This window comes from Pollicipes pollicipes, unplaced genomic scaffold (genome assembly GCF_011947565.3).
Source record: "Pollicipes pollicipes isolate AB1234 unplaced genomic scaffold, Ppol_2.1 Scaffold_6052;HRSCAF=7182_pilon_pilon_pilon, whole genome shotgun sequence".
NCBI classification, from domain to species: Eukaryota; Metazoa; Arthropoda; class Thecostraca; order Pollicipedomorpha; family Pollicipedidae; genus Pollicipes; species Pollicipes pollicipes.
The window spans coordinates 22022762-22035438 of NW_023596805.1; the positions used below are offsets into that span (position 1 = coordinate 22022762).

The window sequence follows — 12677 nt, forward strand, 5'->3', positions numbered from 1 at the left end:
TCGATGGTCCCATCTGTCGTTTAAGCTAGGTTTCGAATCGCAACTTTTGTGTGGAAGCCATTTTTGCCAGCCCTTTTTGTGGAGCGCTCGCAACAGTGGAAGCCAGTGTTGCGAATGAACCGGGGCCTAGCTGGCGGGCCGCATGGCCTGGCGGAGCAGGCGATTTGGTGGTGTAATGGACTGGGAAGCACGCACATTACGCTGATTAAAGGGATTATAGGATAAAGAAAGGCCCTGAGCAGACTTTTCTCATGTGGTTCCAGTGGCCGGTGCACTGTCGACATGAATGTGCTGATATGCTTTATGACTGCTTGGTAAATACGTTATTAACTGCAGTGGCTTGCTGAACACCTTGGCTGTGTTCACGAGGAAGAACTAGCGTAAAGAGAAAGTAGTGTTACAGTACCTTTTACAACCAGGAACTTTGCGGACCGTCGCCGCCCACAAACCGCTGTTGTTTGTAACAATACACCCCATGAAAGATATAAAAGTCGCTAATCAAGAGCGTGCGCCTACATGCAATCTGTGTCAATATACGCAACACACATGCAAAAATTTGTATTGCATCCTCAGGCTGACTAGGCCATACCTCGGCATACAGCGTCTTCTTGGTCAGACTGATGCCCCGCTCCAGGCAGGTGAAGCCTCTCTCCACGCTGCTGCTGTTGTTGGTTCCGATGGCGAGCATGACGAACGCCGTCAGGGCGGCCGGACCGCCCCGCTCCGTGCCGCCCTGGCGAGTGAACATGTCGGCGTTATACTGACATCTCTGTGTCAGACCGGTCGCCAATGTTGACGACATCCGTGATATTTTTCACCGTTACACCGAAGACGATCCACCGGTGACTTATATCGTGATCCGAACTGGTGATTTCAGCACAGTGCCCATGAAAGCTGTGCAAAGCATTTGAAATAAATAAATAAAAAGCTTACAATAAATGTAATAATGAAATGATAAAAATATGAAATGAAATACAAAATGAAATGATAAATAATCAAGAAAGCATTGGGAAAGATAAGGCCCGCATCTTGCGCGTTGAGCCCGATGTGTGGCGCTCTCCGCATGGAGTCCCAGCGTCCGTCTGATCTATGCCGCTGCGCCGGTGCGGGGATGTGCTGGTGAGGGCAGAGGTGGGCCGCCCGCATCCTGACCGGTTCAGGCCGGCGGTGTGGGGTGAGGGTCCCGCTGTCCAGCTTCCATGTTACTAGGAGTGTGGCACGAGGGCTGCGAGGCTAGAAGTCCCTAGTCTTCCGTAGCACCCCAGTGAATGTGAGGCTGCTACCATGTATGTCTGATGACGTCTATCTTCTTTCCGTCGCCCCACGACCAGCCTGAGAGCCCTGAGTTCCCTGACCCGCATCGCCGACAGGAGGCTGAGGGATTCCAGAGGGCTGTTTCCTGACGTGAGGCCGGGGCATTCTAATGGGCGGTTTCCCAGCGCGAGGCGGTGGATGCTGAGGCGCGGCTTCCCGTTCCGCCAGCACGACGCAGCGTCACTTGCCTTTAACTCTTTGTGAATGACGCTGCCGAGGAGAGGGAAGCAGCCGTCATCCTGCTGTTGCTGCACCAACCAGCTCACACTTTCCTTGGTCGACTCCTTGTCTGATATGAAGAAAGTGGTTAGCTCGTGAAGAGAAGCTGCACCCGCCGTCTCTCACTCCCACGACTTCCCGGCTGGGTGGGGATTTTAAGGCTATCTAGTGGAGAGAAGCAGACGTTAGTTCATCTTTACGTCAGCCGTCCCTCACTGGCATCGGCTTACTCCTCATCATGACAAGCAGGTTATGGTCAGCAGCGCCATCAATGTGGTGCGAAGTCGCCCTGCTGCTGCAGCCCCATCAGTTGCTGACCACTGACGACTCCTCGTCTGGCCAGCAACGTTGTGAGGATAAAGTACAGTATAGTTAGGTCGTGGATGGAGTCAGACGTTACTCTACTGCTGCCGCAGCACCTGTCTATCAGCGATATTGGCCAGCTTCTAGTCTGAGCAAGGACACCAGACGGTGCCTTTGTTCAGGGGTTCAGGGGATATATAAAGTCAACCAGTGGAAGAAAGCAGTCACTGATCTGTTGCTGCTTCGCCATTCCGCTCTCACCCGTGTTGGTTAACTTCTCGCAAGGGCGTGATAAACACAGCCGTGGAGTTATACCGAACTGGCTGGCTAAGGCTCTTCAGAGTTAAAGGCATAAGAGCATCTCATACCAAGGTCATTCAACGGACTTCAAGCATCTCTGATCGTAGTCCAGCACCGCACTGATGAGAGCTTAGACTGTCGCTGATGTCATGTGATGATGTTCCTTTCTAAAATAGGTACATCAATACACGAATGCCAAGACCGGAGCACACATCAAAGACGCCGGGAGTGTGCTCGATTCTTCTCACGGTGGTACCATGACGAGTGCTGCACAATGACGCTGGCACCATGACGAGTGGTGCACAATGACGCCGCTACCGTGACGAGTGCTGCACAATGACGATGCTATGTGGACGCGTGCTGCACAATGACGCGGGCACCATGACGAGTGCTGCACAATGCCGCTGACGCTGGTCCATGACGAGTGCTGCACAATGACGCTGGCACCGTGACGAGTGCTGCACAATGACGCTGCTACTTGACGAGTGCTGCACAATGACGCTGGCACCATGACGAGTGCTGCACAATGACGCTGGCACCAGTGACGAGTGCTGCACAATGACGCTGCTACCTTGACGAGTGCTGCACAATGACGCTGGTACCATGGCGAGTGCTGCACAATGGCGCTGGTACCGTGACGGGTGCCGCGCAACTGTGTGGTACTCTGACAAGTACCGCGCAACCATGTGGTACCGTGACGAGAGACACCTACCGATGTCGATGTACTCGGACGCTTCCTTGAACGATTTGACGACGAAAGCGGTGAGCCACAGCGAGGCTTCCCGGTCGTCCCTGCCGAACGAGGAGTACGAGCCGTCCCGGCGTCTGTACCGCAGCTGTGACTGGTACCCTGGAGTGCAGCGAAAGGATGCCACTGGTGGATGAGTGTACCGTGACTGGACCTAGTATCTTGGGGTGACACGCAAGGTCAAAAGAGTCCCGGTATTGCCACTGGATCTGGCTCCCTGGGGGTGTAAGCGAGAGTCTTTACAGGCTATACGGGACAACCGCCGACGCGGCTTCCTCTTTGCCATCCCATCTCAATTTATTGGTCCCGATGATCTCCTCGCCCAAAACTCGAGACTCGCTTTTAGTTTTTGTCTGCCAGTGATGTTCACCGTTTAGAAACCGAAAGAGATGATAACTTCCCGTAGTTGCAACTGTCGTCACATCTGTTGCACGTTTGGAAAGGGAGCTGGCACGGTGATGGCCCATGTCTGCACCCTTGTCATTATTCCCCCGCATTGTAAACATGTTTTGTCCCACTGCGTTGCTGCATGGGCTTCGGCATATTTCTCAGTCATGCTCACCATGTTCAAGATGTCGTTGCTAATATTCCAGCATGTTTAACCTCCACACCCTTATGATGGCATGGTCCTGCTCCAGTACGTATACACCTCACGCAAATCGTGGTTTCCGAATTGATATTACCCTTTATCACAGTGTCCGCAGTATCATATTACCCATATCACAGTGTCCCCAGTATCATATTCTCCCCTGTTGTTTGTTGTCCGAGTCGGGTTCCGGCACGTGAGATTGACAGGGTGGTCTAGGCCTCCGCCCCACCTCGTCGCATGTCGTTGGTGGTCCGGTCCCGATCCCGGCGAGTCAGCAGTCCGGTGTGCTCCAGATCTCTGTCTCACCTTGTCTCATGCCGTTGGTGGTCCGGTCCCGGTCCCGGCGAGTCAGCAGTCCGGTGTGCTCCAGATCTCTGTCTCACCTTGTCTCATGCCGTTGGTGGTCCGGTCCCGGTCCCGGCGAGTCAGCAGTCCGGTTTGCTCCAGGTACGCCCTCACGTGGATGTACGGTACGAAGGCCAACATGTTGGTCTCTCCTCCACCGGTCGGGATGTCCAACAGGCGACCCAGGTTCTGACGGTCACGGCAGGTGGTTGCCGCATATTGGCAAGCCAGCGAAACAGCTTCCTCAGTTACTATTTGTGGTCGAAGAATGGGTGAGAGGGAAACGTCATCCCACGGTTAATTTCTAAAACATGAAACGCAGTGAATTTCGTACTGGATGCCACGTTTGCCAATGTGCAGTGGTTCGCGAGATAATCTGCATTCTAGTTAAGTTTATGGGACGTCTGATATACGGTCAATAAAGCTGTAAGATGATATTGCGTTTTTCTCCGAAGAGATCTTGGAGACCAACGGTCGACCAAAACCAAAAGACAGTTTTGAGAAGTTCATTTAAACTTGGCTTGTTTCATGGAAATGTTCCTTTGAATGAAATATCGATGGCAGTGGTCGTTGCTGATGTTGATTGGCTATGGGTCGGTCCCTGCCATAAATGCTTAGTGGTTTGTTTGCCACGCAAAAGTCAACACCAAGAGCCGTTGGCTCCGCGTCTTTACGTGCTCCGTTGGTCGAATATGACAACATGGCATGTTGTCATATTCATCGCTGCTCCGTGGCCTGCAACGGAACGCGTGCGTTCTGCTTGCACACGTCGGCCCGCACTCTCACGCTGATAGCTGTCCATTCTTTCCACATGTCCACGTGTGTCAATCTCGCTTCTCTCCAACGCCGGATTGATAAGTGCTCGGTTTGGGCCATGTTTTGCAGCTCTTGTTTTGTTTTTTGCGACTTTGGGACGCTGATGCTTTGATATTGACGGAGGGCGCGCAGCAGACGGGCGTGTTTTGCGGCCTCACAATACTAGGGAATCACTTAATTGCACTGTTAACTATATACAACCTTTCCCGCACTTTTCCAGTTTACTTTTTAAATTTTGATGCACACGTTAGCTACAAAAACAAAGGACGGCACGTTATTTCGAAGAATGGCCAGAGTATTAGCAGGGTACACAATCATGATGGACTTGACACTTGTAACAAGCTCGCATTTATTCGTCTCATTCCTGACTCGTTTGTCGCGCCTTTTCAACACCTGTGGCTGTCATGGGTCAAAAGAGGATCTCCTCATCAGAGGTGCATCCGGGACGGACTCACGTCGTATGAAGGTCCGAGCAGATCCCCCACTACGGAGAAATAGGCCCGCTCAGAATCCGGCACCAGGCCTTCAGGAGCCACCATCGGGATCCGCTCCACGTGAGGCTCGGCTCCTGACACATCGGAAGCAGGTCAGGGTCAGGTCATAACAGGTCGAGGTCGGGCCGGGTCGTGGACTGAGGCGCAGTTGGGCGATCTACATCAGGCTCGTCCTCATTGGAGCCAGTAGTCGAGCAGGTGAAACACTTGTTTTGTTAGAACAGAGAAACTGGAATATATATATATATATATATATATATATATATATATATATATATATATAGATATATAGATATAGATGCATATATATATATATATATATATATATATATCCATAATATCTATCTATCTATCTATCTATCTATATCAAGACGCAAAAGACCTTCGGTCGGTGATAGTGCTGTTTACCAAACACATACGTAGCGTAACGGTATGCGGCGGATACACTCGGCAATTTTGTCGGAAAACACGCCCCCGGTGAAAGCGTGAAACCGCGCATGTTGGTGTTCGCCCTGAATCAGAATTACTCCGGGTGGCAGTTTTGTGCTGCAATGATAGACGCTAACTGACAAAACGTGAATACATATGAGTGGCATTACCTAGAAACATACAGTTTTTCGTGCTCCCTTACATTTGGTTTTGTAATATTTCAGCTACGAGAGGGGGCAGTTCGTTGTGTCCCAACCGTGCACATGCACACGCACGCGCGAAGGCCCGTCGTTGGCCGTGTGAGTTCGCTGGACTAAACCGGTGCCTGCGTACAGTCGACTCTCTTAAAGAAGTCAAGACTCACCCCGGTCCAGGCACACGAACCGCGACGTCGTCTCCTCCTGCGGGAATCCCTCGGGCTTGATCACTAGCGGACGGATGACCGTGTCGCTGTCGGTCACAGCAGGAGGTGAAGTCTTTGCGCTGCTAACAATATGTAGCACGCAGTGGCTGGAGGTTTTGACACCTTGTTTAGATAACGTTTACATGCATGTTCGTCATGTTTATGCCAACCCGTTGCGAAAAAGAAGAAACGAATGTCTTTGCACGCCTCTCCACTCCCTCTCCCTTTCTTTGCAGCCAGGAGTAGAAACCCGTTTCCAAAATTGGTATGACGGGCGAGGATTTAGTATCTCCATCCCGGGAGGACGCAGGACCACATTATGATGCGACACTACAGTGTGTGCTCACCTCTAAAATCAAGAAGCGACAGGCAAGGTTGTCAAAAGATCTGACATGAACAAAATCAAAGCTCAAATCATCAGATGGACACAACAAGAAATACGGGGCCAAGTCCGCCATTAGGATGTAAGCGTCAGCGATGTGGGATGGTCAAGGAACTTTGAGGCGTCAAGCACTAGTCTGATTGAAACTTGGGGTCAGCATTTGCTCGTTTTAGTAAAGTGAGTCATGATTAAGGCAATGTTGTGCCCCTTTTATCTGCCTTTCCCAGTTTTGTTGCCTGTAACCTAGACCCAGCACCCAAGTTGTAATGTCCAGATGAACGGATAACTTTGCCTCCTCCCTTTGGTCAGGCAGGAGTGCGGAAGTTTTCACGTGCCGCTGGACGCTGTCCATCTCCCCGAGCCCGGGTTGACCCTCGTTGGCCGGTTGCCAGCTGATTTGTTCCTTTCAGTCGGGCCAAACCATGCTCCCGCTCTGCTCTGCGCCCGCTGTGGGACTCGTCCCCGGTGCCACTTGATCACAAGTCCGACATCTTTCCCCCAGACCTCGAAGACATCGAGTGGTTTGTAGCACAGCCCCTCCCTTGTACCATACCAAAGTGTAGCGCGTGAACATGCAATGTAAACGCTGATGGCATGGCGCTTACGTGCGGTCCGCGGTGCCAATTTAACGAGGCCGTGATATATGTCACCGCGTCCTTGCAGGACGCCATGATCAGCTACAGATCGACTGCGCTCAAGCTGCGCGTAGCACTGTATTAAATGCCTAAGATGCAGAATAGGTTGTAGAAAATAAACTAGACTTTGAGGATGAAGCGAGAGAGAAAAGTCACCGGAAAGCAAAAACCGAGGGCGGCCAGAATCGATTAACTGTGAAGGCAAAACATGAGCGAAGTCGGACACGTTTCTCCATGGACGTAGTTCCCTCTCATCCGAGCCCATTTGCTGGGTGGCTAGCGTTACAACTGGTTATTCAGCTCCGAAACCCGTGCTCTCCTTAGACGTCGCTCACTGGATGAGATTGGACCAACGCGCGTCTGACCGGCGAGCGGTCAGATGTGCCGGGACGCCCCAGGGCACGTGTAAATACCGGACCACCGATGAGCACGGTGTGCGGCCTTTAATGGATAGCGTTCGGCAAGCAGGCTTACCGAACCACATACATTCAACAAAAACCATTGCCGTGGAAAGAGTGATTGCGGTGAGAGGACCTGATCGCGTCCTTGCTGTAGGAATAAGACATTAAGGCGTTTCTCGGGGCTCTCACGTAACGGGCACCTGTCACGGAAGAAAACGTCTAAGGCGTGCAAGAGGGCTGAAAATGTCTGATAGCCAAGGGAAGCCGGTGCCATCGGAGAAGTTAGAAGCGGGTAGAGTGGGACACAGGGCCTGGGTCTGGAAAAAATAGTCAGTGGTGATGACGGCAAACCATTCTTCTGGAGGCGTGAAGAACAGTGACGGTCGTACAGGAAACATCGGCAGTCAAACGGGACTCACCACCCCACGATCAGCCGATGACCAGCTAGTCCGCCAGAGGTTACAGCTATGTCCATATTTATTGATACTGCGTTCTTTGTGAACGCAAATTAATGGCGGCAATAACACCAGCTGGTTAAGACCATTTCATCTTGTTGAAGAGTGCACTTTCAATAGTTGATGTGTATTGGTCATCGTGCACGCGGATCTTTTTTACAATCGGTGTAAGAAAACTGCACTCATCCCCTGCCTCTGAAAAAACACTAAAAGATATATGTGCAACATTATTAAATATGCAAAATTTAAAGCCACAAGTTTTTTTCCACAAAATGGTAACTGCATCACGACATGAGGCGAGTCCAGAGTAAAAATCGAGCATCAGCTCCTCCCGTCTCTGTGGACACTATGCTTCACCTAGTTCCCAAGCGTTCGCCCACTTCTATCCATCCTAGCTGCTGCGATCAGTCGCAAGACTGTATTGCCACATCAGATGACTGATCATTCGGCCAATGCCAACATCGTATGTCTGATCATTTTGCCGGTGCCAACATCAGATGACTAATCATTCGGCCAATGCCAACATCAGATGAATGATCATTCAGCCGATGCCAACATCAGATGATCGATAATTTTGCCGGCGCCAACATCAAATGCACCAATCTCAGATGACTGATCATTTGGCCGGCGCTGACCACTCGCTGGTGAGCTCCGATTGGAAGAGGTACCTCGGCACGGGGGGCTTGTGGTGAAGACATGCGTTTGCACTAGTGAACCACACGAAATCAGTGATTAGATGCCATGACCACGGCCAAAAAACAATGACAAACCCACCTGCCTGGGCCGACGGCGTTCGGCTGGTCACAGTTGCCGTCTCGGAGTCTGGCCGTGACGGTAATGTTGACCTCGCCCAGAGAGGTGAAGGTCAGCGGAAAGTGGCTGACCTCGGAGCGGCCCGCCGGTACACAGAGGTCAATTCCCGCGGGCGAGACCTCGTCCGCCAGTGAGTAATCGTCCGACGCCGCCAATTCCAGGTACACCTGCCGCGAACAGGGTACAGGGTACGCCGACAAGGTACGCGAATATCTGGGAAACTGGACAGCAAAGTGGCAGCTTGTGTGTTGGTATTCACTGCAACATCTACAACTGAACGCTGGAGTACGATGCAACGCCTGAAGGAAGAGCTGGCTGTCATCTGAGATGGAAGAGCCGATTATGTGGAGTGAAAGTGCTGCGATGTCTGTGAGGGGTACTACTGATCCCCTGGATAGGGGTGTTTTTACTTAAGGGGTAGCGCCTGGGAAGGGGTAATGCATTATCTGACACCTGTGCAATGTGTTCCCTTTTGGGAATGCACCGTAACATTTTGCGAGCGGCCTGCGTCCAGCGAGCTGCGCCCTAATTTGTCACTAGGCGCACCGTGGCTTAAATAAAGCGTGCTGTGTTCGAAGCGGGCGTGTGGAAATGGAATGTCGGCAAATGCGCCGCAAAACATTTGCGAATGCAATTCAAACGGTCAAATAGATATAGCGTCAGGTGTAACTTTGGCCTTATGCACACCGGTAAGCTGCGAGCATACTGGTCCTTTGACCATATTTATGCAAGTCACTGCAATGACTTCAACGCACATCAGTAGTTGATGTAATGCGCGGATGCTGCAGTCGGTCAGAAGTGTGAGGAGCATTGTTAACCGGCTTACCGACAGACTGGAGTTGAGGAAGTTGAAGACGGTGGACGGCATGTTCAGGACCTTCTCCGCGTTTCACGGAGTACGGCAGCGTGACCTCCGTGAAGAACGGCTTGAATGTCCTGATGTCTGACTTGTTGGAGACACCGAACCCGTCCTGATAGCACACGGTGAAGTCATGTATAATTGAAAAGCAGATATACCAATCACTCAGCTCTCGGAAATTATGCGCCAGATAAGTCATTAGTGCTCATGTAGTTGAGGAACCGGGACTGGATCGGTGTGTTCTTTGCATGGAACCGACCCAATGAAAGGTTTATCATGGGAGATCATTGCAATATGCAACGAGTACCAGCATTAATTTAAACTTCAGCTGTCTGGAACACATTTATGTACAAGTGCTGCGCACCTGAAATTGTCCTCAGCTTGAGTCTATTTAGCAACAAAAATGCTGATTTATCCATGAAAACTTCACAGAGCATGGCCGGAAACCAATGGTCAAGTCTAGGGAAATCACCACCAAGCTGGAGCCGGGAAATCCCCAGGTATCTCTGGCTAAGAAGTTCTCATTTACCCAGAGTTCACACTCCTTGCTTACCTGGAACCGGGAAATCCTCAGCCACCTGGGGTGGAGAGCTCCTACCTACCTATGCTAGTGGGTCTAAACTCTTCATTTACCTGGGGGTGGGAGCAGATGGCGGAGCCGACCCACGATGTGATGGTGTCGGGCATTTTCTGGGTCAGCACTGTGGTGCCCTCCGGGCTGATGACACAGAAAGGTCAGCTGCAGGTCGGTCATGGCGTGAGAACCCAACCAAAGACACAAATAGGGTCGTGGATCTGAGCGCAAACAAATGCGGGGCCGGGAGATGGCGGCGAAGGGCTTGAGTGCACAGCATGCATAGATAACAGAGGAAGAACCCTAGGTAGGTCGAGGAAACGTTCACGAATATAATGCGATATTTGAAGAAAACTTGGTCGCGGCGTGTGTGTAAAAGGGAGGCGGTTCAGCTGACACCTGGAGCGGTCCATTGTCGGCGCAATTTAGAATAGGCTTCTGCTTAGTGGCGAATCCCTGCAGCTACTGGTTTATCCTCGCCTTCCTGAACCTATTCTTGTCTAGGATCTTCAAAACCGGGTGCGTGGTGCGGACAGGAAAAAAGATGTGCCATAGTCGGCGTGGAACACCCGAAACAGAACTAGAGCAAACACAGAGGTTAGGTCGATCAGACCGTCACAGCGACGCGCGTCGCAAGACAGCTAGGAACTCCCTCGAGTCCTGCCCTCCAACCGCGCATATGGCATCTTCCTGACTGCCGCCTCACCCGAGCGTCTCGATGGAGAAGAGAAATGCCTCTGGGAAGAACTCGCGGACCTGGTCCCCTATGGGAGCCGCCTCAGGCGGACTTGCTGGGAGCCCTACTGCACCTGCTGGACCCGCTATACCTGCTATGGAATCTGCTCGTGACAAGCCGAGAAAGTTCAAGTCTTCCTCTATGAAGTCGACTCTCACCTGGATGGTGACAGCAAGATCAGCGGGGTTCGGCAGGGTCACGGGCAAAAGCCGCTCATGCAAATATGAATCACACATCATGAAACGGGTTATATTCGATCCAAAAATCTCAGAGCATAACCACACGACGGTATCTATCACGGAGTTAAAATTATTCAACCAAAGCCTCCACTTGTTTCTCGCATGTCCCATGATGGCAATGGCTTTATGAGCCTGCAGAATCCAGGGAGGAGAGCCCTGGGGGGGGGGGGGGGATACCGTGGTGGAGACATCCAGCAGGAATATAACATCTTCCACCAGTACCTGCTGGGCCGGCACGCGTTTGTAGCAGGGTCTCGTCTCCAGAGCTAGGTTGGTCATCACCAGAAAGCCCGTCTCCTGAGGAGAGAAAGGGCGGCACTGATTGCTCCTTATCTTACAGGCGTCTTCTCAGGGGCGATGGTGTCGAACCAGAACATAATCAAAATATATTGGAATACGCACGGAAGACATCCTGTCATGAAACACGCTTATAACTTATCTTCAGTCGTGTCTGTGATAGACTGCTAAACCAGAGAGAGAGAGAGAGAGAGAGAGAGAGAGAGAGAGAGAGAGAGAGAGAGAGAGGGGGGGGGAGAGAACGCCAGAATAGATTTCTGAGTGCACCCCAACAACATGTCAAGCGAGACTATTGCTTTCCTTACACCCTGCCAACGCTTTATTACAAGACTCCCCCAGATGAAAACACCGTGTTTTTCATTGCGTGGGAAGGGAGCGTGATTCACCCGGTTGGACGTGCCGGGTCGATCCCGCGAGGTCGACGAACCAGAGGCGAATTCAGGCACAAGGTAACCGAGGACATCACAAAAGGTCGCACGGAGCCGGCAACAGCTCAGGACAGAGGCGCTCCGCTGATAGGCCGTCGCGGGCAGCCCGAACATTAAGACATGGCCTCTCCTACTTGTGGACTTGGCGCTCAACATTGCTGTATTGCACGGCGAACCCCCACACTTGGGTGGCAAATGTCGCTACCGCTTAGGCGGCAACCAGGCACAATTACCACCAATTTGTGGCAAAGATAAGATATCTTGATAAAATTGGTATTGCTACAATCAGTAGTTTTGTTTGAACCTTGGAATGTTTACGTTCGGCTTGGCGCCCAGTGCTAGTGTCTCGTTCATGACTAATTCAAGGATATACTACTGCATCGCCCCATGGTCTCCGCTCGGCTTGTGCCTAAGTTTCACGCCTGCAACCCTCCTTGAAATCAGCGTCTAGTCTGGGCACGAGCATGATTGCTTGACATCATTATAGCATGTCCTTTCGGCGTAGTACTGAGTACATCAGTTCGATTGCTGCATAAACTGCAGCATTTTGCCATAAACACAATATTTCAGCTTTAAGGTCCAAAGGGAGCAAGTATTTTAGAGTTAACATCCATTCAGTGCAGATACTACTATGTTCACTATTGTGCTTTAATGTTTCGAAGGTATCTAAAAATAACCCAACATGGAGCATGTAACACGTTCATCAACCGGGATGCCCATTCATTCGTTCTTACAGATTTCCAGTGGCCTGCATAAGGCATTTCCAACTAACCTGTTTTCAAACACAACGTGCGAAGTTGTTACTTTACACTATACTTAATCCATACGACAGTCATCCCGCCATCTCTCCCCGCCGAGCTACTTCTGTCTCTTGCCTTGGACTAGCCACGGGTCATGG

General features: G+C 51.3%; 1 protein-coding gene across 1 annotated transcript in view; it reads right to left on the minus strand.

Moving 5' to 3' along the window:
* Positions 1–587: 587 nt before the first annotated feature.
* LOC119104198 (murinoglobulin-1-like) overlaps positions 588–12677 on the minus strand; it is a gene marked incomplete at its 3' end in the record, with an annotated part of 33905 nt that continues 21815 nt past the window's right edge. The window contains 12 exon segments of the mRNA XM_037227868.1: positions 588–733; positions 1503–1603; positions 2849–2986; positions 3857–4007; positions 5090–5202; positions 5922–6007; positions 8608–8813; positions 9473–9523; positions 9525–9617; positions 10139–10223; positions 10786–10973; positions 11277–11351. Of these exon segments, the coding sequence (XP_037083763.1) occupies positions 588–733; positions 1503–1603; positions 2849–2986; positions 3857–4007; positions 5090–5202; positions 5922–6007; positions 8608–8813; positions 9473–9523; positions 9525–9617; positions 10139–10223; positions 10786–10973; positions 11277–11351 (1433 nt within the window).